This window comes from Polyodon spathula, chromosome 4, assembly GCF_017654505.1.
Source record: "Polyodon spathula isolate WHYD16114869_AA chromosome 4, ASM1765450v1, whole genome shotgun sequence".
Lineage (NCBI taxonomy): Eukaryota > Metazoa > Chordata > Actinopteri > Acipenseriformes > Polyodontidae > Polyodon > Polyodon spathula.
In genome coordinates this window covers 38,798,802-38,825,247 of record NC_054537.1, presented here as the reverse complement: position 1 = coordinate 38,825,247, position 26,446 = coordinate 38,798,802, and the positions used below count along the sequence as shown (strand labels likewise).

Below are 26,446 nucleotides of genomic sequence, written 5' to 3'. Positions count from 1 at the left end.
AAAAAATAGTAAAGTGTATTAAAGCATAGTGAAAACATGCTAAAGCATAGGTAAGCATTGTAAAACCCAGAGGGGTATTGTAAAGCAAATAAAAAAAAAAACAATGTAAAAGTGGTAAACTTTGGTAAATTTACACCAGGTCACATAGTAATATATATATATATATATATATATATATATATATATATATATATATATATATATATATATATATATATATATATATATATATATATATACTTACCCTGGGGGGTATATGTATTATCAAAGATGACAGTATTTACTGTCTAAAATATTCTAGTTTTCTACAAAGGAAAGCAGTGCCTATAGTATAGTGCATCAATATTGACTGACGGACCAAAACAATTTCTAAATGATGGGTGTCATTTATTCAAAAACCCAAGCACAAAAACCAGCGTAGACAACTTACTCTGCCAAGGTCCCAAAGTGAACTCAAGTGATTTGGACATAAATTCCATTTTGGTGACCCCAGTATAGAACACAATGTTTCCATTAATGTAGATGACTAAAGTTTGGTGTTGTCCAGTGCTGTTCTTGAATTCCAATGTCAGATTGAAGTCATTCCCGATGAACACTCTGTCCTGCACACGCACATTCATGTTGACCACCGTCGGCTGTTCAGTGATTTGTGTCCGTTTGAGGTTATACATCACTGCAGCATCCACAGCCAGCCTTTCCTCCTCAGTTCCTACAGAGCACAGCCCCACAACATAGTAGTAAATAATACACTTTTTAGTAAGGTAGATAAAAATAATAAAAGACTTAAGGAAAAGTTATTTGCTCACAGGTGGTTCTGTGATACAGTCATCAAATTCTGCAAATCTAGAGTCAGCGTACAGAAGCAAACTATTAAATGAAATACTATTTTGACAATATTAGCTATCATATCATGGTCATATGCCATCACTTGAGACAAAATGCGGAATGATAAACAAGCAAGGCAATTTACATTCCACATCCAAGAATATTTAATTGGCAGGATGGTCTGGCTACTTGCATCGTGGGGTCTGTAGTTTCTTAACAGGTGCTAGTCAGTGAGCGATTGCCAGAGATAGATGATACAAACTTGTTAGGTGCCTAATGATACAGACTTGTCAGGTGCCTACTGTTAATTTATGGATTTTCAAACATACATTAGGAGTAAATTAAGCAGAGGAGTTTATACGAGGTGGCATTGTTATGAATTGCACTGCATTTTCATTTTTTTTAATAAATTGTGTCCTTAATCATCAATGATGACTGTTTCTACACCCTTGGATATTTGGCATGTTTAATAAAGTCATATACTTTAATAAAGTTCACTTACTTCATTAGACACAGTAAATATAGATGTGTGTAGAGTTTGAGGATACACGTTCACTGTGTTCTGCAGTTAACCCACAAATGAGGAATGACCTAATATCCAATTAGCCCCCGAGGGCCATGCTCAAGAGTGAAATAACCACAGTTTTTACAACATATTAAAGAGAAAGTTTAAACCTTAATTAAACAGGTGAATTCAGAGAGTTCTTAGATCAAGCTCTCCATCTGCTTAGCAACTTGGTGTAACTTTTAGCAGCTGAATATGGAAATGTAACACTAGATCTCTCAAGGCTAGTAATACTTGGTATTTAAAAACACATACCAGGGTATGATAAATAGATACATACATAATTATTTTACAGATTGAGAAGACATAAACTATTTTATAGGTCTTGGTAAACCAATGACAAAGCAAACTGCAAATTTGCACTGCGAGTGTGCCATAGTGGTTAACTTTGAGACAGTATACCTTGTTCAGAGAATTTTTTCCCCTCCATTGGCATTGGAAATATGCTGTAATAGTTAACTTGTGTCAAATTTGGCATTAGGTTCAAATGCCAATAGCTGGTGTTAATCAACCTAAGGCCAGTATTTAGAAAGAGGCTACTACTGAGTGCCATGTCATTATTTATAAATGCAATGATTTTTTGTTAAGAAAATTCGTAATTAGTGAAAACAAAGGATACCTGTTCAAGCGTACAACCTGTAAAAGTGTTTAATGTGTAATAAGCTTCAACCTATAAGGGAATAACACTGAGTCACTGACCACTGACTCACACACCCTTAATGTCTAAGGAGAGACAACAGTTGCAGATGTTTGTGATACCTGAAAACCTAAAACCTAAATAAAGTGGCCACACACCGTTGTTACAGCTGCAATACTGTCATTTTAATTTCATTTCTACAACATGCTGAGTCCTCAGTTAATTTCTTTTTTATTAATCCCGTTCAGTGTTTCCTTTTTTTATTCTATTAAATATAATTGAAATGTATAGCAGCATCCTACAGATCATTGCCCCTCTGGTGTCAGGAACATTAGAGGACTTATCCGTTCAGGCACATGGCCTGGGAAGTTCTCTGCAGTGCTATGCATTTAAAATAATGTATTAAATTAAAGGCCTGGGAACTAATGACTGTGCAGCTTTTATTAGCCATACTGTAGACTGCTGGAAGGGACATTTTTGTTTGAAAAGAAAGGAATTTAAAACTGGTACAGTCAGGCACCGTACCTGCAGATGCCGCAAGAGCTCCTATTGTAATATTTTTTTCAGGGTTTTAATCTTGATACTTGTTATGAATCTATTAATCGTCCAATCTATTAATCACACCTGTTTGCTAGAGATATGAACTTGAAAAAAAAGACAATTACAAGTAACATAAAGTATACATATAATGCTATTGTAGCATTAAAGAAAACCACTTCTAGACAGATGTTTGTGAAACCAATCTAGATAACATTTATTCTTGTGCCTCCTGGATATGCAGTAACTTGCCTTTTTTTTCCGATTATACAAACAGCAATATGATTTGACAAAAAAAGGGGAAGATGTGTTTCTCATTGTTTGGAATGTCAAGATGTATTTGTTAATTTGATTCACTGTTGTTTGCACGTTTTTAACGATTGATTAATTGTGAGGTTTTCTACGGAGTATAAAACATGTTTAAAAGTACAAATAAAAACATGTGTAGCATTGGAAATGTATTTAGATTTCTTCAGCTTATGTTTTAACACTCCTAACAGCAAACACTTTCTGTATACACTGTAGTCAACTTAATTGAGGCTATAATGATACAATGAACTTGTAGTACTGCCGTGAAAGAAAGCATGGTGAACAAATGCTTTACCATAATGCATGGACATAACTGTCTCTCTCATCTCTCAAAAAGTGCTTGTGTGTTATTATTTTAATATCAGTATTTATTAATGATAATGGATGGATAAAGTGAAGGATTTGTATTATTTTTCAACAGAAGATTGATTAATGATGTGTTCATAAACTGTGGAAGAAAATTGAAACTATATAACTATATTTGTTGAAAGACAAGAGGTATAAGAGACCAAAAGTGCTTATAAAAAACAATTGGATATCCATGCTGGCCAGGGGACAAACATTGTTTCTGCAACTCTTCGCTTGTAAGTGGAATGCCTAGCTGTTTAGAGCCCTGTTCAGAGGATAGGCATTTTTAAGTAATCTAAAATAATTTATTTGGTTTATGTCTGGATCAGATTCAACTTTGTACACATCTGAATAAAAGGGCTGTGATCAGTAATCATGTTATCAGATTGATTGTGAATAGAGGAAATTGTTATTTTTTTCCTATACTAAAGCATAAGTTCTAACTTAGTCCGTAGTAAATGCCTGTGAATATCATCAGTAGGAGAAGAGGAAAATAAATTGTCTAAATACTTGACTTTTCACTTGTAAGCAATAAAGGCATACAGGATTGAAAGTTGACGGTGTTCACTACCACTCACTCTGCAATCATTTTTATATAAGCACTAAAGGTAATGTTAGACATTTTAATTGATGGACAAGACACAATTGCAATACTGCCAAAAGGTTACAGGAAGAGCCTAATTTACAAGGGTTTGGTTTGTTAGATTTTTTTTAATCCTACAGAGTCATAATTTAACTGGTAATTTTGTCACATACTATAGTAATGTAAGGTAGCTGGGCCCTTTAAATTTGGAGGGTATAGTCCTAGCCTGTAAAATGTCCAACAATTACATATTGGGGCAATTGTTTTGCTTCTCCAGTGCAGTTTCTGCACAGACTATCTTAATGCATAAAAAAAATATATATATATATATATATATATATATATATATATATATATATATATATATATATATAGCTTCTAATATATTTTCCAATTTCTCCAATGAATGAAGGCATTTCTATAAACAGCCAAATCAAATACACAATTCAATGAGAAGATGTGTCACAGTCGCCCCTGTTCATTTATATCTGTTTCACCTGAATATTAGATACGGATTAAAAACACTTGTTTTCCACAGCAGGTTCCTCTCTTCATAGATAAATAAGGGCATTATGTTACTGACCTTCTGGGAATTTATACTGATCAGTAATGTTCTTTATTTCATCCCGGCCAACTTCCTTTGTCAATACCATCTCTCCCACATGATGCTTGTTGACTTTAATGGGTTCTTGAGTCCCATCCCTCATCCTTTTCCAGTAAACAACATCACTGTTAACCTGAAACAGTCAAGAGTAGTGAAAAAAACACACAGGAACACACATTAAGCCACTTAAAAAAAAGCCAAGGAAGATTCAAAATGAATAATGCATTACACTCACAAACACTGTACATCATAATTCAGAAATGGTTTAAGGCTTTTACAAATGTAGCAGTACTTTGGATGCATTAACTTTGTAATAGTACAGTAGACTCTTGCTGGACATTGGTAGTCCAAACCAACCGATAATCTGAACCACACCATCACCATGATGAAAGCAGCTGGGGACATGCAAGGGAATATCATAATTTGCAAGATCATTAGTTAACAAGAAATCTAAAAGAAAACATACCTCAGCAAAAATAAATGGAGCATCATATTTATAACATATTTGACCATGTTTTATAGCTTTGACTGAAGCTGGACCACATCTGTACATTCCTGGAAGAACATGAGCACAAGTGAGTTTTTTTTGCTATTTTCTTGATATAAGAATAATAAAAGCTAAAAATGTTCACAATGATTAAATAAATTACATACTTGTAGCACATGTCATAAAGAATAATGGTCCCTATTGACAAACCTTTGTATTCACAAACTCACAAAACTGCTTTAGATATATACATTTCATAAATATGTTTTCATGAACATGAATATGTTATGGCCCTTTCAAGGCACTTTACAGTACACAATTGTATAACCACTTACCAGTAACCTTTTCATTACTAAAGGTCATGTCATTTTACCACTAACATTGCACTTTATTTTAGATATATTAATAACTTGATATTAGGTGCTGTAACTAAGATTTGAACAGAATAATGTAAAGTCTAATTTCTCAAAGCTATTCACTATAACTCATCATTACCATTTTTTTTTTTTCTGAAATGAGAAACAAACACAACAAAAGTTATCAAACCAGATATAACAACTAAGACATTTAATTTAGGAACTTGTAAGTAGTCTTAAGTTGTTTCTTATTTGTTTTATTATTGTAATGGTGTTTTTATTTTTCCTTTCAGATAAAAATTGTGCTAATGATGATTGGGAGTAAACAGCTTTGAGAATCTTGCCCTAACTTTTTATACAGCTTTATTTTGTATAAACATAACTGTAGCGACTTTTCTAGATGACCCACTCTGTCTTCACTGCCACTGGCCTTACCCACAAAGAACATATTAGACAGCCTTCTTTAAAAGAATGTATATTAAATAAGTATTCATGAATTTCAAATTCACCATCGCTTGTTTCCTGAGGAGTTGCATCTACTGCCTGCCATCCACCAAAGCCAGCTGGAATGTCAGGTCTGGACATGTAGCACTCATTCCAGCAGTGGTAATTCCTAAGTAAATAAAACACAAACAGAATAAAATGCACTGTACAATAGTGTTCTGCTAGGGGATTAGAGTGATTGTAGCTAACAAAATTATTATTGAATCTTGCCTAGAATGTGCGGTTCTGAAAGAAAGATGCTAGAAAAGTGTGCATTTTAATTTTAAAACAACACCTGGTACTATATTAGCTTAAAAAAGTTCTCGATGTGCTTGTCTTCCAGGAAGTCTGTTACTGCTTCACTTGCTAGGTCACTTCAACTGAACAGTGTCTTTGGAGTCAAAACATTTTACAGGCTGCAAAGCACATCAGACATTAGGGACTGGTTAGTTACTGGCAATTTCACTCTATAGATTAAATAACCAAGGAAGTTCAAGACAATCTGAAAGCAAAATTTGCATATATATGTTTCTTTAACCTAGTGTAGTGGTTATTGTTTATGGTTAAGGGCTATTGTGTATGGTGAAAACACTGCAGTAGAAACACCTTCATGTTCTTAATGTTTTCATGATCACATATTATATAAATAGTAGAGGGCCAAGATCATGTGCCTCAATGGAATGGGTTTCTAAGGATTCTGATGACTTTCATATATACAGTTGTAAGTTTCTTGTTTTCTGTTACAAAACATTTCCATTTCTCTATTTTGATTGCTGTTTGATATTTCTTAAAAGGTCTATTGTTTTACAATCTTACCCACACTGGGCTTTTGGAAGATTAGAAAATGTAGGGTAATTACAAGTTATTCTTGGGGAGGATGCAAGCCTGTGACTTTCTGTCTGAGAGGCGACCACCCTGCCTCAGTGTCACCAGCACCAGATGGTGTCACAGCTGAGGTCCCAGAAATGGAGCTAGTCTGGATACACTAATGTGATCAATGCTGACGAAAATCTTGCTTTCTGATATCTCGACTCAATGGTACAAAACATAAGCCACACAACATAAGCCACACAACACCAATGGCTATATCAAAGAATGCTCAAGCTGGTAAGTTAAATTGAAATAGCAACAATGAAATATTACTCAGATTAAATAATCTTAGAGTACTATAACTGAGTATTAACAATCTACTTACGAGTGTACTAGAGCGTTCAATTGTTTGCTGTGGATTGAAAAATTCTACCTGTCTCAATTCACCAGTCTATTCTCAAATCAGTGGTAGAGTGAGTATGTGTATGTCTTTAAAATAACTATCATATTAGCAGAAAGTACTTTCCCAGTTCCTGACTTCTATTTATCAAAACTATATAATCAAAATATAATTTGCATAAGTAACAAGATTGACCTCAGCGACCTACTTTTTTTTTCTTTTTTTTTTACTATTTATGCAATATTGCGCTTTCACAAAATAATAGTGCTAATTGCACACTTGAGTAAAAAAAAAAAAAAAAAGCACCGTTCTACTGCTCTATGCAAAGCTGTCTTTATTTCAATGGTGTGACAAAGTGTACAGAACATTTATAGATGGGAGATATTACGGGCCATGAATTTTAAGAAACTTTTATCCCAGGGAACAAAAATATAGTCCCTGGGTTCATACTAGCCTTATAACAAAAATGACACTTCCCAGAAGTCCTGGGGGTTTTAAAAGATGGCTCTAAGGAGCCATTTAGATTCTTAACGAGGTACAGCTGAACTTGTTAAGGGAGGCATTTAAACCCAGCAGGTATGCAGGCTAGTGTTGGTTTTTGGCAGACTGGTGTGTGTGAGTCAGAGTGAGAGAGTAAATAACGGTGTAGAAAACAGAAACGTGTGCATGTGTATGTGTATGTAAGTACACTATATATGAATATCCTGCTTAAAGCTGGTAAATGGTTTAGCCATCCAATTCTTCAGAATTACAGTGTATTGGTTTTTCACTGTTTACTTAGTGCTCCAAAGAAGGACATAGGTTTCATTTTGTCTTATGTATTAGGCAACACTGACTTGAAGAGGGACATAAGAAAACCATTACTTAAGCAAGACTTAGATTCTTGGGTAATTCAGTTAACTAATAAACTAACACATGTTTCTTATTATTTGTGGTGGCCACAATTTTACACAAAGAGTACATTGTTTATCATGGACTATTCCAAAGTGCTGAATTTTGGTGAAAATAAAATAATACTGCGAATATTACAATGCTTGCAACAAACAGCAAACAAATATTGCATGGGAAATGATGGGAAAGGTGCTTGTTTAGAAAGAGAAAATCTTTTATTTATTAGACACAAGCATGTCATAGTGAGCAGGGATCTTTTACACAAATTCTGTTAAAGCAACGCCAGTATTATTAACCAAAAATGTATTTGTATATACCATCTTTATCAATATGATCAAGGAAAGTGGGGCCCAGGACCTATGTTTATCACAAGTATTCCCTTCAAAACCAGACGTATTTTATATAGTATGTGGTCATGAAAAGATAAAGAACAAGAATTGGGGTTGCAATGACATTTTCTGCAGCAGTGTTTTTCAACCAGACTCCCGCACTGTTTATGTATTGCTGAAATTGTGATGTTTGTCGCATATAATTCTTTCATAAATTATTACTAATAGATACCAAATATGCTATTATTACTATTGTTAGTAATATGTAGGCAGTGGTATGATATAAATGTTGGTTGCCACCACCATGATTATCATGTTTTGTGACTCCCTCATTTCAGCTGTGCACTTGTAATTACACAGGACAATATGATGTAGCATGAGTGTAGGCTATTAACCCTATGCCGCCTATGAGGAATGACCATATTTGGGTGTGAATACATGACAACTTTGTATTAGCGCTTGTAGTTTGGTAATCATAAATCGGAAATTAAAACCCAATATATCAACAGAAAGGCATTAAGTAGACCTTTCCAATGATATAGTATGTTTGGTTGTGATATAATATGTTTGGTTGTGTATTTTTTTTTTTTCACATATAAGCCACCCCACCCAAAAAATATTTTAAATTGTATAATAATAAATTATATTTGTAAAACATACAAATGTACTATTTTTTTTATAAATGATGTAGAAAACAATAGAGTATATAGGAGCTGCACAATTTTACAAGTATTTCAAATCAGAATTAAAATTATTGACGTTACACCTAAGTTTATTTAGGCATCAGATGCGTGCAACTCGTTTACATCTGTTCCGACAAAAAATAAAATAAAAACAAATATAATTTAAATAACAGTAAAAAATAAATAAACTACAAGGGGATCTCAGCTGTCTGTACAGTAACTTCTTTTTTTTGTCTTAATCACCATCTCCTGCCCTGCAAGCAATCAAACACACACACACACACACACACACACACACACACACACACACACACAGCACAGACATTGTAAAAAAAAAATTTATAAAAGCGTATATTAAAGTTTTTTTTTTTTTTTTTTTTTTTTTTAAATAAAACCTAAATAAAAAAAAAAGCGATTAATTATTCCCAATTCTTAGCTTTTGGATGAGTTATAGATCAGCACTTTAGGGCATGTAGAAGGGGAGATACAGACATTTCAAATGTGTGAGTACCCCATTGAACTCGGCTGTAATGGCGGATGCAAGTTAATCATCCTTGTAGTTAATATATATATATATATATATATATATATATATATATATATATATATATATATATATATATATATATATATATATATATATATATATATATGTTCAACCCACCCAAGCCACAAACCAATTACATGGAGGCATTCACCAGCAAACAAGGTTGCTGCTTGGATGGCTGACATCATAGTATCAAAACTAAAGCACGTCAGCAGCAAAGGGTTAAGAAATAAAAAAAAAAAACATTATATAAACTCACATACGGGAAAACATCAAAACATAATTTGAAAATGGCTGCTCACACTTCTGGAAGAGCTTGCTAATGCTTCTTTTTGGTGAGAGTTTCGGGATCAATATGACTTATTTGCAGCAAGGACAAAATAACTTTTCAAAAGATACAGCTATCCAATGGAATGGAACTGTGTTGAGAAGAACAGCAAATTAGAGTAAAAAGGAATTTCTATTAAATTGTTGGGTTCCTGAATACAATCCATGCTATAGATTGTACTCATGTAGCAATTAAAGCACCAAGAGTGAACAGAAAACAGTGCCATTCAATTCATGTACAGCTGATGCCCATCTCCATCTATTAAATGCTGCTGCTAATGGCCAGGCAGAACCCACGATTAATTTATTCTGCAAAACAGCAGCATGGGCACTCGCCTCAAACAGAGCAGTGACTGATGGCTACATTAACCATATGGGGCTATATGGGGTGTTTTCAATGGAAATTTCCATGTGCAAACGACTTTAGTAACATTTGGGATTTATTAACATCTATTACCTAGAAATGTGTGTACGTACACCTTACGCAGGATTGATAAATCAGGATTTAATTATGTGGACGACAATGCTAAACTTTACGGGTACAAACAAATCTAGTCAATTATTTATGTACGAATGATAACTATAGGCCCAGGGCATTTTCCTTAATAACGATTAAAGAATGGTCTCTATGGGATTTTTCTTTGAAAGTACACAATAAAATCAATAATGTTTCATTAACATTCAAAGATAGCAACTTCTTTTTTTTTCAAATATTTATAAAGTTTGAGCAAGTTCATGTATTATTTAAATCTGTGTCTGGAAATACTATAAGCCATTTATTTCTTTTTTTAACAGGAATTTAAATGCAAGAACCCAAGAGTGATCCAAGTTTTTCTTTTGAATAACAATTGAGTTTGTTACTAAGTGCAAGTGTTTAAAGGAAAACTCCCATTTAGATTGTATTTATCAAAACGGAATTTTTCTCCTTAGACAACTGTTTTTTTCCACCTTGGTTTTACCCCTTGTGTTTTCAATTACCAAGAATATACGCATTTCTCATTTATCAATATACCTAAATAACTGTTATCTAAATAGCCAATCATCATTCTCAGAAGTCTGTTTGCTGGAAATCATTTAGTTTTCCAGACTTTATTTTTACTATGACTCAGCTGAAGCCCATTTATCTTGATCTACACAGTCATAATTCCCTGACTTCAGAAACAGGACGCTCCCATGCAACTGGAAAACTAAATTCCTCCTCCATAAAAAACCCTATTAAAAGAACTGGCAATCATTGCTTATTTGTATGTGTGAATCTATTTTGCCCTGACCAAAATGTACTTTGACAATTATGTTACCAGCGAACCAATTATAGTACCAGCGAACCAGTTTAGGATTATGGTCGAGCGAGACAAAATGCATGATTCTGTTAGTATGTGGACGAAGTAACAAACAACCATGCCTGCATGAAGGTTTCATTGGCACAAGGAACATTTCTGTTTATGAGCCAGATTGCAGCAGGGATGAAGAAACATTTGCTCTAGTCAAAATTTGACCCGACGATTCAATCTAGAGAAGCTTGGATGGAAACGTCCATAACAAGCATGCCATCTTGAAAGCCTGAACAGATGAAAGGATGGTCAAGTGAACGTTGCTGCTTCTGGGACATTGCTTGCACACATTGCGTACTTGTTTCTGTAACCCAGGACAACTGTGCTTCTTCAAAAACAGTGTGAAGTCACGTAGCCGATCCGCATGACACCAGTCCCGAATAGAGCATGCCAGTGTGAAAGGGGCTTTATTTAAGACATACATGTATCTATAATCGCTGTATTAATGCTAATACAGTTCAGATATCAAGAAGGAAAGCCAAGATGGAAAGCCAAATCATTGCTATTTGAAAAATTCTACTTATACTTAACAATAAGAGACAAATAGAAAAAAAATCTGAGCAACAGTACTTGAAACAAGTACAATTATACAGTAAGCAGGCCCTCTACAGAGATTGCAAATATCAGATTCCCACCAAATTACTGTAAAGTAACGAATGTACATATAATGTTTACTTTCAACTGACTATTCAATACCGAATATAAAAAGAAGACGATCTTGTAGACATTCCGACAAGGTGGCCCTATAAAGTGGTTTACAAACACCAAAGCAACAAGACATTTTAAATTATTATTATTATTATTATTATTATTATTATTATTATTATTATTATTATTATTATTATTATTATGCTTTGCTTTACTTTAATTTGATTTGATTAATTATTTCTCATAGATTTTTTATTTACGCGATAGTGCCCGTCGATGATGGCTCTACCGTGTGATAGTTGATTGCGATGGGTGTTATGCATCCCGAGTCGAAAGTGAGGGAGCTAACGAAAGTCAATGTCAACTATCACACAGTAGAGCCATCATTGAGAGGGCTCTTTCTCTATTAGAAAATTATTTTACCATTGTTTTCTTTAAAAAAATTAATAAAAAAAAACCCTTAAAACCTAAGTTTATCTTGAACTTGTATTGATTCGTTGGGTACCTCACTTAGTAAAGACTTTCTAAGAAAATAGTCCTGAACATTTTTTTTAAATAAAAAACAAGGATGACATACATATAAAGAGAAAAACAATATATTTTAATTAGTAAATATTTTATTAACTTGTTAGGGTTTTATCCTTATTTATAATCTGGACAATGCCTAAGAAATGAACGGAGCAATTATGGAACAGTCTGTGTATGATGGAGTCTGAACTACCAATACAATCTCAAATTAAATACCATTCGAAAATTGCTCCTAACTCACCATGTTTCTACCTTCAGCCAAAACCTACATATGAAATGAGCAATATTATGGAACTGTATGTGTCTCGCTTTGTTGATGTTGTTGAAAGATGCTCTGTCTATGCTCCAGTTGATCTGACAGTCTGTGATTGGCTGTCAGCAGTTGCAGGTACAGGATTTGTTGCTTTCATCGATGCAGAGTATTGATTGGCTGGTTTTGGTGGCTAATAAAATTACTTTGGACTAATTGCATATTTGTTTATACTTTACTGTCCACTACAGAATCAATTTTGAATCTGAAATGGCTGGGGGGGGGGGGGGGGGGGGGGCTGAACCTGGGCCGGGCCCCCTAAGGCCCACCCATAACACCGGGCCTGGGAACATTATAAAGTATTTCAGAAACCATAAAAACAACACGCTTTTTTTTGTGTTTACTGCTCAGTGTTTTTAAAGAGATACATGTATAAAAATGTGTTATTCTATGACCTGAGGGACCTTACAATACTTCCTGAATGTTTTGTTGAAAAATACTGATGTCTGGCCAAATTATAAGACATTGTTTCACCTGAGTGATTGCAATGACATAATAAACGTTTATTCTGAGGATCTTTTATAAGCAACAATGGGCACAACTTTAAATTATTTTCTCAATATAAATATAAATAAAATAACAGTTCTTCATTATCTGCTTATATACGCTCATTTTGTGACATTTATAAATGTTATAAAAACATATATATTAAAACACATGAGACAGAATAAATGTTCTAATATAATTAGAAGTTGCTGTGCTGTTTTGTTTCTGTGCAATGCTGTAAACTTTCTCTGCACTTTAAAGTGTAAATGCCCGTCTCAGTGATATCACATGAAAAAAAAAAATCTACCAGGATGTGAAATTCAATCCCTCCCCTTTCGAATGATATGCATTTCCAACTTGTATGGCAAAGTATGGTGGCCCAGTAAGCCAATAAATTTTATCATGTTGCCCCGATTACAGGCTCAGAAAGACATTTCAATATGAGTGAGTTTACACGATCACAGTCCTTAAAGGGTTAAGTCAATAAAGTCAATATTATGAGTGTGCAGAGGACCCTTTACTCATTACCGCACTCATACTTACACGAATCATTAGACTCATACTAGTACTGGTACTCATATCGTACTCAATAACATTACTGCGAGTGAGCAGGGCTAAAACTAAAAGTGTCATAAAACATAATTCTGCCATTTTTTTTTCCTTCAGAAAGAGACCAGGCAGTGATTTAATATTTATGTAGAAGGAACCTGAATGTGAAGTCCAGTGAGTATTTTTATTTTTTATTACAATAACTATCTTTATAATAAACACTAGTCCTTCTTCATTTGCATGGATTATCTTTCTTAAGATAGACAGCTATCACTGCCTAATTGGCTACAGTAGCTAATAGTAACAGTATTCTTCTTTACTTGGGGGGGGGGAATCCATAATGGTAATGAATACTCGTATGATCCAAGAACTTGACACACCCCTACTAAAAAGTAAAACTATTTAGTTTCTTCAGCATCCTTTTTTTAATATAAATGAACCTACAAGCCCCGAAAGAGAGACGAGAACTGTGAGTATTTTTCTTGACAAAACACAAAAGCCGGTAGATTAACAGACACACATTAATAATTTTAGATATATTCATTTCAAATCCCTATTATGGTTCAATTGTGGAATTTAAGTATGTGCTAACAGTGGGTTCAACTCTTATTAAACAATGGGCTACACATGCTGCTTTAAGTTATTCATTTTGCTACCCCTCTATTCAAGAAAAGTTTCCACTTTCATCTCTTCTAACTGCCCTAACAACTAAATGTCCCAACGCTTACCTCCTGTAAAACTTACCAGATTGAGTCCTTTGTTAAAGAGGGCATGAATTGTCCATTCTCGTCCAGAATTACATCCATTTTTAAATTCCCATCATTGTCGTGAGCTGAGAAGAAATTAGTGACAACCCTGCCAGGCATCCCCAGACAGCGCAGAACTAAAAGTAATCACACAGAATACAGTTATTGCATTGGTTCGGTACATTCGTTAAGTACTAATGAGCATCTCAAGATACATAAGACATATTTATATAATGTCTGTAAAGATGATAAAAATGTGTCAGGCTCCTTATATTTTTTATACCTTCCACTGTATAATTTCATGTAATTGTCTTAAGATAATTTCCTAAACAGGTTCTCTCTATCACAAAGAAAAGCATTGTCTGTAATTACTAAAGCAAAGGAAACCAGACTGGAGATGTATTTCTGCACACTGGTTACCCATGAGTAATGCTAATTAAAGTAATGCATTTTTTTTATTTTTTGTACCAAATACCTTTATGTCTGCCCTCAACTTGATTCCTTGGCAGGCGTATACAGAAGTTTTAAATAAATAATGTGTGGCAGATTTGAGGAAACATTTGCTTTCCCAGTCTAGCATTAACCGTTGCAAGCATTTAGAGCATTAGTAGCATCTACTACTATTAATTATGTTCTGTGAATAGTTGAGAAACTGTATTTCTCAGAAATATGATCAATATAAAAGTTTTTGGTAACCCTATGTTCTACAACATTGCACCAATTTGCATCACAAGGTGCAAAACTGCCATATTGGCTTTTAATAACTTTTTTTTTTTTTTTTAAGGATAAAAACACAAAAATTGCAGTATTATACAAATACATGTTTAACACTGTAAGTAATCTATAATTATACATATCATACAGTTAGGAAGTTCTGTCTGGAAAACAAAGGGTTAACAAGTTATGGAAACAACAAAGCAGTAGTCGAATAAAAGCTTAAAATGATACAAAATCCATGGTGATACTGTGACAGAAATATAATGATTTCTGGTTGTAAATCTCCCTCTCGACCTGTGAGGGTGCTAAATAGAGAAAGGAGAAGTATCTGGACGGGCTCCGAGGTTGGGAAGTCGGTCAGCCTGGATGGAAACGAGACTGTTGCAGGAACGTATTGACCCAGAAGACAAATGATGTACCAGCTGCAAGCAATAGATGCAGCTGGAATCGTTTACCAAGGGATCATGCGGGATAGCATAAAAGGGGCCAGAGAAGCGCTGATCTTTTCCTTCGCTGGGGTTTGCGCTTTAACCAGGAAGGACTGAGAGCTGCAGTAGTGACTGCCAGAGAATGTAAAGGAATATTCGTGAGTGTTGCATTTGTTTGTATTGTCTGTTAATAACCGTCTGTGTTTATTGAACCACCAGACAGCTAACACAAATCCGGAGCTGTCGCCTTGGGCCAGCACAAGCCGGATCATCACTGCAACAATACAATCACAAAATAACATTGTTTATCACCCACTGTTGACCGTGTGCTGTATTATTGTGGGGCAGATACGCCCGTGATTATTGTTTGAGCCTGTAACCCTGCAGTTTTCTCTGTGCAATACACATCATTGTGTATTTCCAGGATTTATTATTTGGTCGCCAGACCCGGATTATAATTAAAACCACTTTCCTACCGGATTACAACTGTTTGTGATTTCTTCTGCACTGCATCACCTCTGCACCTGTTCGTAATCACCAGCCACTTTGCCACAGATACAAACACATGTAATTCTCAATTATCAAGAAAAAAGAAAGTAGTATTACCACATCTATTTAACCCCTAAACTACCCCACTGCACTGCAAATAACACTAGGCAATAAATAACCAATTTACATGAAATCAAAAGGTGAAAATGGATGAAGGCATTAGACACAAAGTTTGTCTGTGTGTGTATTTTATAACATATAGCTGGTGCATTCCTGATGAGTATTTGTAAAGTAATTGAAAAAGGCTCTTACAGGTATTGAAGACAGCAGCAAAGACCCAGCACTGCCCATAGCACACTGGGACCCCACTACTGGCATAATTGAGCAGGATTTCAACACTACCAGTCCAGGCTGTTGGAGCCACACCATATAAGTAATCACCAGACCAGCTGCCCACAACAATCCCATCATCATCCTTCGAGTTCACCTAGATCAAAATCAGAAAGTCATTGAGGTTTTTACCCTTTGATTTTTCTTAAATACATTACTGTAGCTCTTCAATTATAAACTGTATCAACATTGCTATGTGAAAAAAAGGGGGACTACTTTTGTAACTTTAAGAAATGCTGTTTTGTTTCTGCCCCTGTGTAACTATGGACCTTTTGTTATTGCATTGCCATACATTCTTTTCATTTTATAGTACAATAATATAAATTATCCATCCCTTTAATTTGTTCTGTAAATACTAGGTTACTGCTGATACTTTATTTGCTAACATAAGTAAAAGTGTAGACAAGATATAATAGCTTACAAATGCATTATTCATTTGGTGATACATAATTTTCACTTGTACTTTCAATATTACTGATAAGCATACTTTTCCCACAGGTAATCTACTGTATTTCTTTCAATAGTTAACATAATTATCCTATAAAATAAATCAAATGTATCCAAAGTTCTCCAAAGTCCACTTTTTTTTTTTTAATTTTTCATTGATGATCTATTTTGTCATATAGTGCTCTGCTGTAAATTAACATATATAATCCTTCCCACCAATGCAGTGGTAAACCAAATAATATCCACAGACAACAGTAATAGGCAATTTGCTCTGTATTTTACTCCTGAAATGGGATTCTGCAGAGACTTGTATGACATTACATATGGCACCGGTACCGGCACAAACAGTTATATCCTTCAATTTAACATAAAAATCTAGCCACTGCAAAGAGGCCCCTTAATATAAATGCTTTTCAGAAATTAGAAATGTCACTAGCACTTGCCATCGACATCTCTCAGGCATGCACTGGCTAACCACAATGACAACCAATGCTAGGGACAGCAGGATAAAATTGTCATGCTGTCTGTGCCAGTGAATCAAAGACAAGAGATTTACAGAAACCCTCACAAGCAAGCAACTGGGCCTCTTAGACAGAGATTATAGACAAGGGTTAGTTTTAGATAGGAATAACATGGAACCTCAATCTGGTGTTTACAGACTGCAAATACATGGGCAAGAATATGCATGGTGAGGTTTAAAAGGGTATTAGGAAACAAAATAACAAGATTATGTGGCATGTGAGCGTGTATTTATAAACTGCCTGTGTAGAAGCCAAATAGTTCTCATGTTACTCGTTTTCATGCTTTTGTTTCATACAAAAAAAGTTCAATGATTTATTTTATATGCAATTTCTTTTTAGTTACAACATATAAACTCTAAGAACTGCAACTCGTTCAGGTAATTGGAAATAAAAGCCTTGCACTAGATTATAAGCAAACTGCATATTTACTGAAGTAAGTACATAGTTCGTGGTAATGAAGGACACACCATTTAGATTGTCTTTGCTCTGCCAAACAGGAGGAAACAGCAATATTAATGAAAAGAGGGTGAAAGCAAAAAAATAAAAAATGATAGTAAATAGAAAAAAACTTCAATTAATTCAGCTTTTAAAAAAATCTGGACCATCTAACGTGGGGAACGTATCTTTATATCATTGTGGTCCTATGCAGGAGATTTGATTTGGTTTGACATGTACTCCACTAGCACACAAGAGACATGCTATACTTCCTGCTGTGTTGCCCATGTTAAAGAATTTATAAATTTGTCACACAAGTTTAATTCCACATTCCAGGCTGATGGGTATTGATGAAGATAAAAACATAAATCATTTGCTTCTGCAGGTCAATCTGTTTTTTGATATTGAATTAAAACTGAAAACAATTTAATTTTGGATATTAATAAAATCAACTTGTCTGAATACATCAACTCACCATGGCAGATGCTACGCGACTGACTTTGACAGGGTCTTTCCTTCCAGTCAGAGGCATCTGTGCATTGTCCATTACATAGAGGCAGGCATCCAAAACACCATATTCAAACTGCCAGGGGAAAAACACAACACCACAGTGATTCACTATGTACGTTCAACATCAAATGCTCTTCTCTGTCCAGTCTGTGTTTCTGTTTAGTTTCTAACCCTTTAACATAAAAAGCATTAACTAACCCCATTGAATATAGCAATAAATAATTCAACTACGATTTGAGTTATGAAATATTTCATGTGCAAGACGGCTACATATATTATTTTACTTTTGCTACCAAACCCCAGCCATTCAAAAATACTTCAGTTATATTTTTTAATCTCATTCTTCTCCATAATCTATTTATATAATGTATTAATTGACTAAATTAAAACATTTGAAATAGTTTTCATTAGTATAGATTTCGTCTTTTGATTACAAACAAAACAGCAACATTCCCAAACAGACCAATCTGTTTGACTCTCATTTAAATTTGCAGTGGAGGAGTCTGGATAGATTTATTAAAGCAATTGTGTTAGAACGCATGCTGATTTGAATTGCTGTAATGCAGTGATTGTCAGTAACTCATAAATGGCATGGGTGAGTAAAAATGTTGCTTGCACTTGAGCAAATAATATACTTCAAGGTATTTTTAGCCTTGCACTAGAACAGAAACATGAGAACACTACTTGTACAGATGTCAGTGTTTTTAGGGTAGGTGTAAGCATTAGATAGGGATAGATGAGGAACAATTATAACAAGGGATGAGTGGTTTATTTTTACTTTTTTGAGGTTAGTAAATAACAGAAATGAAATAAATAAATTGAACCTGAACGTGCATATAAGTTTTGACACATTAAATATTGTAAAACAGACTGCTATATAATAATAATAATAATAATAATAATAATAATAATAATAATAATAATAATAATAATAATAATAATAGCTCTATAAACATAATGTCTTACTGACTTTACCACAGCTTAAGAACACCCAAATTCCATGTCTCATTTGTTTTTCCCCACAAGTGCCCACTTATGTTCATCACAAAAATTCAGTAGAATTAAAGAAAAGTGGGCATCACCCAGTCCCAAGCCAATCAACGTTTTACACACAGGAACTTCTAAGTGGCTTTCAGTGAGCTACCGCCCCCTGGAGTTCAGAAGTTCCCCTCCAGAATGCACGTGTATAGAGCTTGTGAAAATGATGCAGGTCATAATGCAATGCATATAAGTTGACTTGAAGTTTCAAATAATAAAAATGTTACTTTTTATTTTTTAATATATTTTATATATTTATTTTGTGCACCATGCCAAATATCTGTCCCTTTTTCACTCCTTTGTTTTGTCATTCTCACCAATGATATACTGACATTCAAATATTTGAGGTGGTCTCAATTATTAAAGAAGGTGTGCTGTGGTAAATTGGCATAGAGGTGGCATGAAAGAACATTGTCTTCGAAAACTGAATCAATGCTATTGTATTACATTAGGATACAATGATGTTTTGTTTATTTTAGAAACCCTAAAAAACACAACATGCCAATCATATTTGTAAAATTCATGACCAATATGGTACAGGCCATAGTTTTAGATTAGGCAAACCATTTTTTCACGACCTTTTTCTGGCTGAGCTACTGTAGTTATTTGAAGAGGCTGTATTGTGCTTGTGTATTTGTTGTATTGTGTACGTAGTAGTTACTTTGCTTGGACCTGTACGATGCATTCCAGGTTGTCGACTGTCTGACTGAATCACAGTTGCTCTACCCCTCAGAACATTTTTGCTCTGAATTGATGTGACTTGACTGTCTCTGGAAACATAATATGGTTTTGAGTACATTTGATGCCACAGAATAGCCCCATGCTATTCTCATTCACGTAAACACAAAGAAGGCACAGATGCACTCAAGTCTTGTTTTTCAAATACTTATGTTTCAAGTACAACTTTAGTTATAGACTAGTTTTATTTTGTTTCATAGACCCCTATTAGCACTATTCGTGGACTACATAACCTTGTAAGATAGTCCAAGGAAAGTAGGTATCTGTGTCTGGAGAACCAGCTGTTCAAGTAGTTTATATTCACTAGCTTGCCTTAGATTTGAATAGACATGACTTGGTATGGCAGAGCTGAGGCCTGTCCTGTAAATAATGTATAGTTGGTGAGGTTTATAAATAAAATATGTTTTGTTTGGTGTAGAAATACAATTTGTACAATTTTGTAAACACAAAGTGTGTGCTAAATATGGCATGGTTAGGGGTTAGACTTTCCTCTCTACCTAATTGAAATCTAACATGCAGCAGGTAGCCAGTTGTTAATTGATTAATTGGTGATCAATTAACCCTAGCCATCTGCCTTTAAAAAGGAGCTGAAAAAGCCAGTCTTTTGTAACTGTTCTTGTATACCAGTGTGAGGATTCATGACTACAGGGCGCGTGAACCAGTTGCACGACTGAGGACCACTGTGTGTTAACCGGGATCCAGGTATTTAGGTAGGGATTTGTTTAGGGGATTCTAATCCCAAAGTTTATTTAGTTGTGTTAGGGAGAATGTTCCTGGAGCATGACCTCCCTTTTAGTGGGAGCATCACTCGGCCCATGTTTGGCTAGCTTTTGTTTTTCCTCACTGTTTTGTTGTTGCTTTTTTTAATGCAATTGTCAATAAAACCTGAAAGTCTGAGCAGCGTTTGCAACATCAAAAGCCCCTGTGTCTCTCTTGTGTCTCAGCGGACACCCACACCGTAGCAGAACACCCCTCTGTTACACTTGGACTTTTAATATTGCCAACTAGGTGGATTTTTTTTCAAGCTTGCAAATAAATAGCACAACCTGGATGTATACACTGTTAACATTAAAGCCACATTTCCTAGCAAAGATTCAAGCACAATGCTATCGGAAAGAGCATTAACTCATTATTATTTTCTGTAAAGGCCATGAAGTAAAGTAACAATTTACATATTTCAACCTCAAGCAGAAAATGGTTTTAAAGCAAACAGGGCCAACCATACCGATAGACTGTTTTAAAGAACATTTCCTCAAGATTTTTTTGTTTTTTGTTTTTTGTCTATAAAAATCTCTAAAGCTAAACACTGCTTTGAAAAATAGTAATAGAGTAATAGACCACTAGAAAACAGCTGAGAGTGGTTTCCTGAACTGCAAACTTGATTGCAAAACATTACCTGACCAAAAATCCAAGGCCTGGTTTCCACGTTACTGGCTTCCCCGTAGTAAATGGTTCCCGCATCATTCAAGACATACTCGTTTCTTTCTGCCTCGTTGTCCAGGTACACAGAGTCATCTGCAGAAGAACACTTTTTTTTTTTTTTTTATCTTTCCTAGGTGCTAACAATACTATTTTCCAATGAAATCAACTTTATGGCCAATCAAAGTCCTCTTTCATTCATACAAAAAACTATGCAAGTGAATTGTGTTTGTTTTTTCCTTATAGTTTATGAATGTAAAACTGATTATTCATTATTAAGGAACTTAATAGGTATGATGTATGAGTACATAGGATAACCAGTTCATGGCAATTTGCAGATATAATGTATCATTGAATTAAGAGAATGGGTATTGGGGGTTGTTTTTTATTTTGTCTAGACAAATGTTTTTCATGGTTACTCTACTGCAGGTTTATTGTACGTCTGGAGGATGGGAGAATCTATACTTTGTTTGAAAAACAAATGCTATTTGACCACCATTTACACTATAGCCCATTTCTCTGAAAGGAAACAGGAGATACTTCAGCCACTGTGAAAGCATTAATGCAGTTTGTGATATGGCTCTAAGTTTTTTGTTTGTTTGCCTCAGCAAGGGACACAAGAGTGTATGTTTGGTAGTAAAGTGAACACTCTTTCCTATCAAATAAAAATATGCTTGCCAACCAGGAGTTGTTGTTGACATGAAGAGGAAGTGATCTACAGATAGATAGTTTTAGATTTGGTCAATTCTGGGCAAATGTGGATTTCCTAGTTTCATAGTAACCAACAGTAATCGATACTCATGGCAGCTTAAGCCACATGGGTGCTTATTCAAGGTGCACCTCACACATTCATGTTACTGAAAAAATGTAATTAGTTTACCAATTTGTATAAGCAGGCTACCCCTTAGTTAATACAGATTACATTATTTAAGAATGACTCTGATTGCTAACATTGCAAAAAGGTTAAAAAAAAGTACTGTATGTGGATTTTTCAACCCTGAACAGTTTTTAACTATGAACCTAGTGAATGAATAAAGAAAAAATGAAATGGAATGCTACCTTCACACCATGGATTGAAAAGAATGTAAATGTCTCTTTCAGGATTCCTTGCTGTTCTGCGGATCCCATAAGGCGTCATTATGGCTACATACATCCGGAATTTTCCCACAATGGAGTCTGCAGCCGGAGTGATGGACAGGGTGACAACATTATCTTCACTCTGCAGTATTCTGCATCCCCATTCACCTTTAACTTGCTCTTGGTTGGGGAATATGGGTATATAAGTGCCTTTGCTGACTTGTGGAGAACCACCTTAAAGACAGACAAAAATATACTTTTGTTATGTTCGTTTTTTGCATGATTCTCTAGCTAATAAGACAGTTTTCTCATCAGAATGCAATGCAGTGATTGAGATTAGACAATACAATTTTTCATACAATAATGTTAATGACATCAGGTTTTTCCTGAGTTGTGGTTGGAGTTAATTCCGAAATGACTTTTCCATGTGCCTGATCCAAACAGGTACGTCGGCTCTAATTTTAAAACTTGACTAAGGCACAATCTGGTCTCCGGGACAGTTCTTTCAGCACATATCCTTTCTCGCACCAAAGTAAAAGTATTCAGGTAGGAGATATATAGCTCTGACAGGCATAATCTAGTAACATCTTCACTCAATCTGGCAGCCTAAGCCTGGCACCTTGGCTAATGATGCATTTCTTTCCATAAGGTAGTCTGGAGTCATGGAGCAAACCTGCCTACTCACTACACCCCAGCACAAACATCCCTCAGCTACAAACATGTGGAAATACAGGATTTTTAATAACAATTGACTTGAAGTGTTGAGTCATAGGCTAGGTGTTAATAGTTAATAAGTGGTAAAATACATAGAAATCCACTATATTCTTCAGTGGTTTATCCTTCTACTCTGGCATTGTCATACAAGATTAATGTCTAAGAAAACATGCATAATTGGATAAATATGCAACCTCTCAAACAAGTGTCACACTAGTAAACATGAACCCAATCACGGAAAACTCTGATCTGGGCCTCAATTAAACCTGGAGTCGAACAGCAGTGTTATACATTTGTGTAGGCTGGTGTCAGGAAGGTGTCCTACATTTCTAGCTAATATTAAAAAAATAAATAAAAAAAGAGAGAGATTCTGTTCGCGCAGCCTTATAAGTAAGCAGCAGAGCAGGGGTCTCCAACCCTGGTCCTGGAGAGCCCCTATCCTGCAGGTTCAGTAGGTGTCAGTGGCTAAAGATCTGGAACACCTCTTAATCTTGAGTAATTAAGCCAATAATTAGTGCAATTAAGTAACTGAGAACTTGGTTTTAATGAAAACCAGCAGACCCTGTAGCTCTCCAGGATGTTTCAGTAGCTAACAAGATACTCGGATACATTGTGAAAAGTGTTGAATTTAAATCAAGGGAAGTAATGTTAAAACTGTACAATGCACTTGTAAGACCTCATCTTGAATATTGTGTGCAGTTCTGGTCACCTCGCTATAAAAAAGATATTGCTGCTCTAGAAAGAGTGCAAAGAAGAGCGACCAGAATTATTCCGGGCTTAAAAGGCATGTCATATGCAGACAGGCTAAAAGAATTGAATCTGTTCAGTCTTGAACAAAGAAGACTACGTGGCGACCTAATTCAAGCATTCAAAATTCTAAAAGGTATTGACAGTGTCGACGCAAGGGACTTTTTCAGCCTGAAAAAAGAAACAAGGACCAGGGGTCACAAATGGAGTTTAGAAAAAGGGGCATTCAGAACAGAAAATAGGAGACACTTTTTTACACAGAGAATTGTGAGGGTCTGGAATCAACTCCCCAGTAATGTTGTTGAAGCTGACACCCTGGGATCCTTCAAGAAGCTGCTTGATGAGATTTTGGGATCAATAAGCTACTAACAACCAAACGAGCAAGATGGGCCGAATGGCCTCCTCTCGTTTGTAAACTTTCTTATGTTCTTATGATCTTTTTTGACTGAGCTCCATCTGTTTTTAAACAATTTCCAGAGCACATCGCTCATATTCCAAAACAATCATGCCTGACAAATAAAAGCACACTTGCTGAAAAGCTCATATAGAGTTAAAGGTCTGAATGGACATAGAGCCTGAATTATCCTCTCACCCTATGTTCCTCTTGGAATAGGTTACAGACACACTGGCAGATAAGAGGCCTATGAACTGTACTGCTGCCTGCTGATAAAGAATGATTTCCAGTACTATACATCAGACACTTTTCACAATCACTAAATTCTAGACAACATCCAAGGCATATGGCTAAATTAAACATCAATATCAGACTGCTTCAGCCATGTCAGGGTCAGATATCACAGGATCGAAATAACTTAGGCTTGGAACACTGCTTATCAGTTTCAAAAGGCAAACCACAGTTCAGATGTATTCTACTGTTCCCTTATGAAAGAAGGGTTGTTTGAAAAAATATATATTTTGCATCCAAGAAATTGCCAAGATATTTTACTAATAGGTTTACAAAGACTGCAAGAAATCAATTATTACATATACAGTATACAGTTAGAAGTCCATACTTAAATACTTAAATGTGCTTTGAAGAAAATGGATCCGTTTGTCATTGGTTTGGACTTATATTTTCAGCTCTGTTGCCTCCAAATCATTAGTGTGTGTGTGTGTGACAAGCATGTTCAATAAAAGAAACACACATTTAACCAACAAAGCCTTTGTCTTGGACATTGTTTTATTTCCTCCATAGCAGTGTTTAGAACGTCACTCCTGGCTCATCTAGAGACACCAACATCTGGTACTAGATGCACATTTCATCATTTTCTATTTCAGAGTTCATAGAAATAGGGCATCTCTAAATATTGTTGGTTCACATTTGCTCTATGTGTACAGTGTCAATTTAAGGACATTATCAAGTACCACTCCTTTCTGTGTTAGGCGTCAGTCCTCCTCCAGTCAGTGATCAGGTATCAGGTGCCAGGCATTAGTTCTCCCTGAGTCTGTCGACAAGCATCAATCCTCCTTGAGTCAGTCGTCAGGGTTCAGTCCTCCTCGAGTCAGTCATCAGATATCAGGCGTCAGTATTTCTCGAGTCAGTCATCGGGTATCAGGCATCAGTCCTTCTCAAGTTTTTTTTTTTTTTTTTTTTTTAGGGGCGAGTGAGGGTGAGGCAAGATGGCTTGCGGGTGATGTCCAGGAAAACCAGGAAGAAGACACTCAGGACTGGGGTATTGAAGCGCTGATGCGCACATTTATTACAAACAAAAGATTTACACAAAACAAAACAAAAACAGACAGACAACCAGACACAGAACACACAAGTATCGTGCTGGTATATATCTAGCATGAATTTATTAACCCTATCCACCCAATATCATTTTCACCTCAGCAACCAATTCTAAAATCTTTTCTACAAAATGTATGAAAAAAACTTGAAGATAAATTTGCACCTTTCATAATCCACGTGCATGACCTAATCTATTCCTCTCTGAGTTTGCACTGATGCTGTGAGTGTAAAAAGTCACATGATAGTTTGATACTTAGATTGGTTAGCCAATGTGGCAATTATTTTGGGGCTGTGTAGGCATTACAAAATGATGCGGGAAGGGCGGGGCTTTGCACCAAAAAGATACTTTGTGTGGCGCTATGGGACTAAGTGCCCGCCCCTGTGTGTATTTTCTGTTATACGTTGCGTGTGGTGTGTTAAATGTTGATGTATAGTCATTGGTACATGGGATATAAACGGGTCTGTGTAACACAAGTGTTTAAATACAAATATACATTTTAAACACTCGTGTTACACAGACCCATTTATATCCCGTGTACCAGTGACTATACACCAACATTTAACACACCACATGCAACATATAACAGAAAATACACACGGGGCGGGCACTTTGTCACACGTTAAACTGCACTGTGTCTAGGAATCCAGGACTAATTTTGTCCTGAAGTTATTTAGCCTGGGACCAGGACTTGATTTTTACGTTTAGGGACTGTCCCGTCCAATTA

At 35.3% G+C, this 26,446-nt stretch overlaps 1 protein-coding gene across 1 annotated transcript in view; it reads right to left on the bottom strand.

Moving 5' to 3' along the window:
* The window catches only part of LOC121314520 (coagulation factor XIII A chain-like), a 37,563-nt gene that overhangs the window by 4,555 nt on the left and 6,562 nt on the right, over positions 1-26,446 (bottom strand). Inside the window, exons 4-12 of the mRNA XM_041247893.1 lie at positions 22,511-22,762; positions 21,429-21,547; positions 18,222-18,329; positions 16,266-16,440; positions 14,318-14,456; positions 5,761-5,864; positions 4,875-4,963; positions 4,388-4,541; positions 431-709 (exon numbers count right to left, since the gene is read on the bottom strand). Of these exons, the coding sequence (XP_041103827.1) occupies positions 431-709; positions 4,388-4,541; positions 4,875-4,963; positions 5,761-5,864; positions 14,318-14,456; positions 16,266-16,440; positions 18,222-18,329; positions 21,429-21,547; positions 22,511-22,762 (1,419 nt within the window). The remainder of the gene's footprint in view (positions 1-430; positions 710-4,387; positions 4,542-4,874; positions 4,964-5,760; positions 5,865-14,317; positions 14,457-16,265; positions 16,441-18,221; positions 18,330-21,428; positions 21,548-22,510; positions 22,763-26,446) is intronic.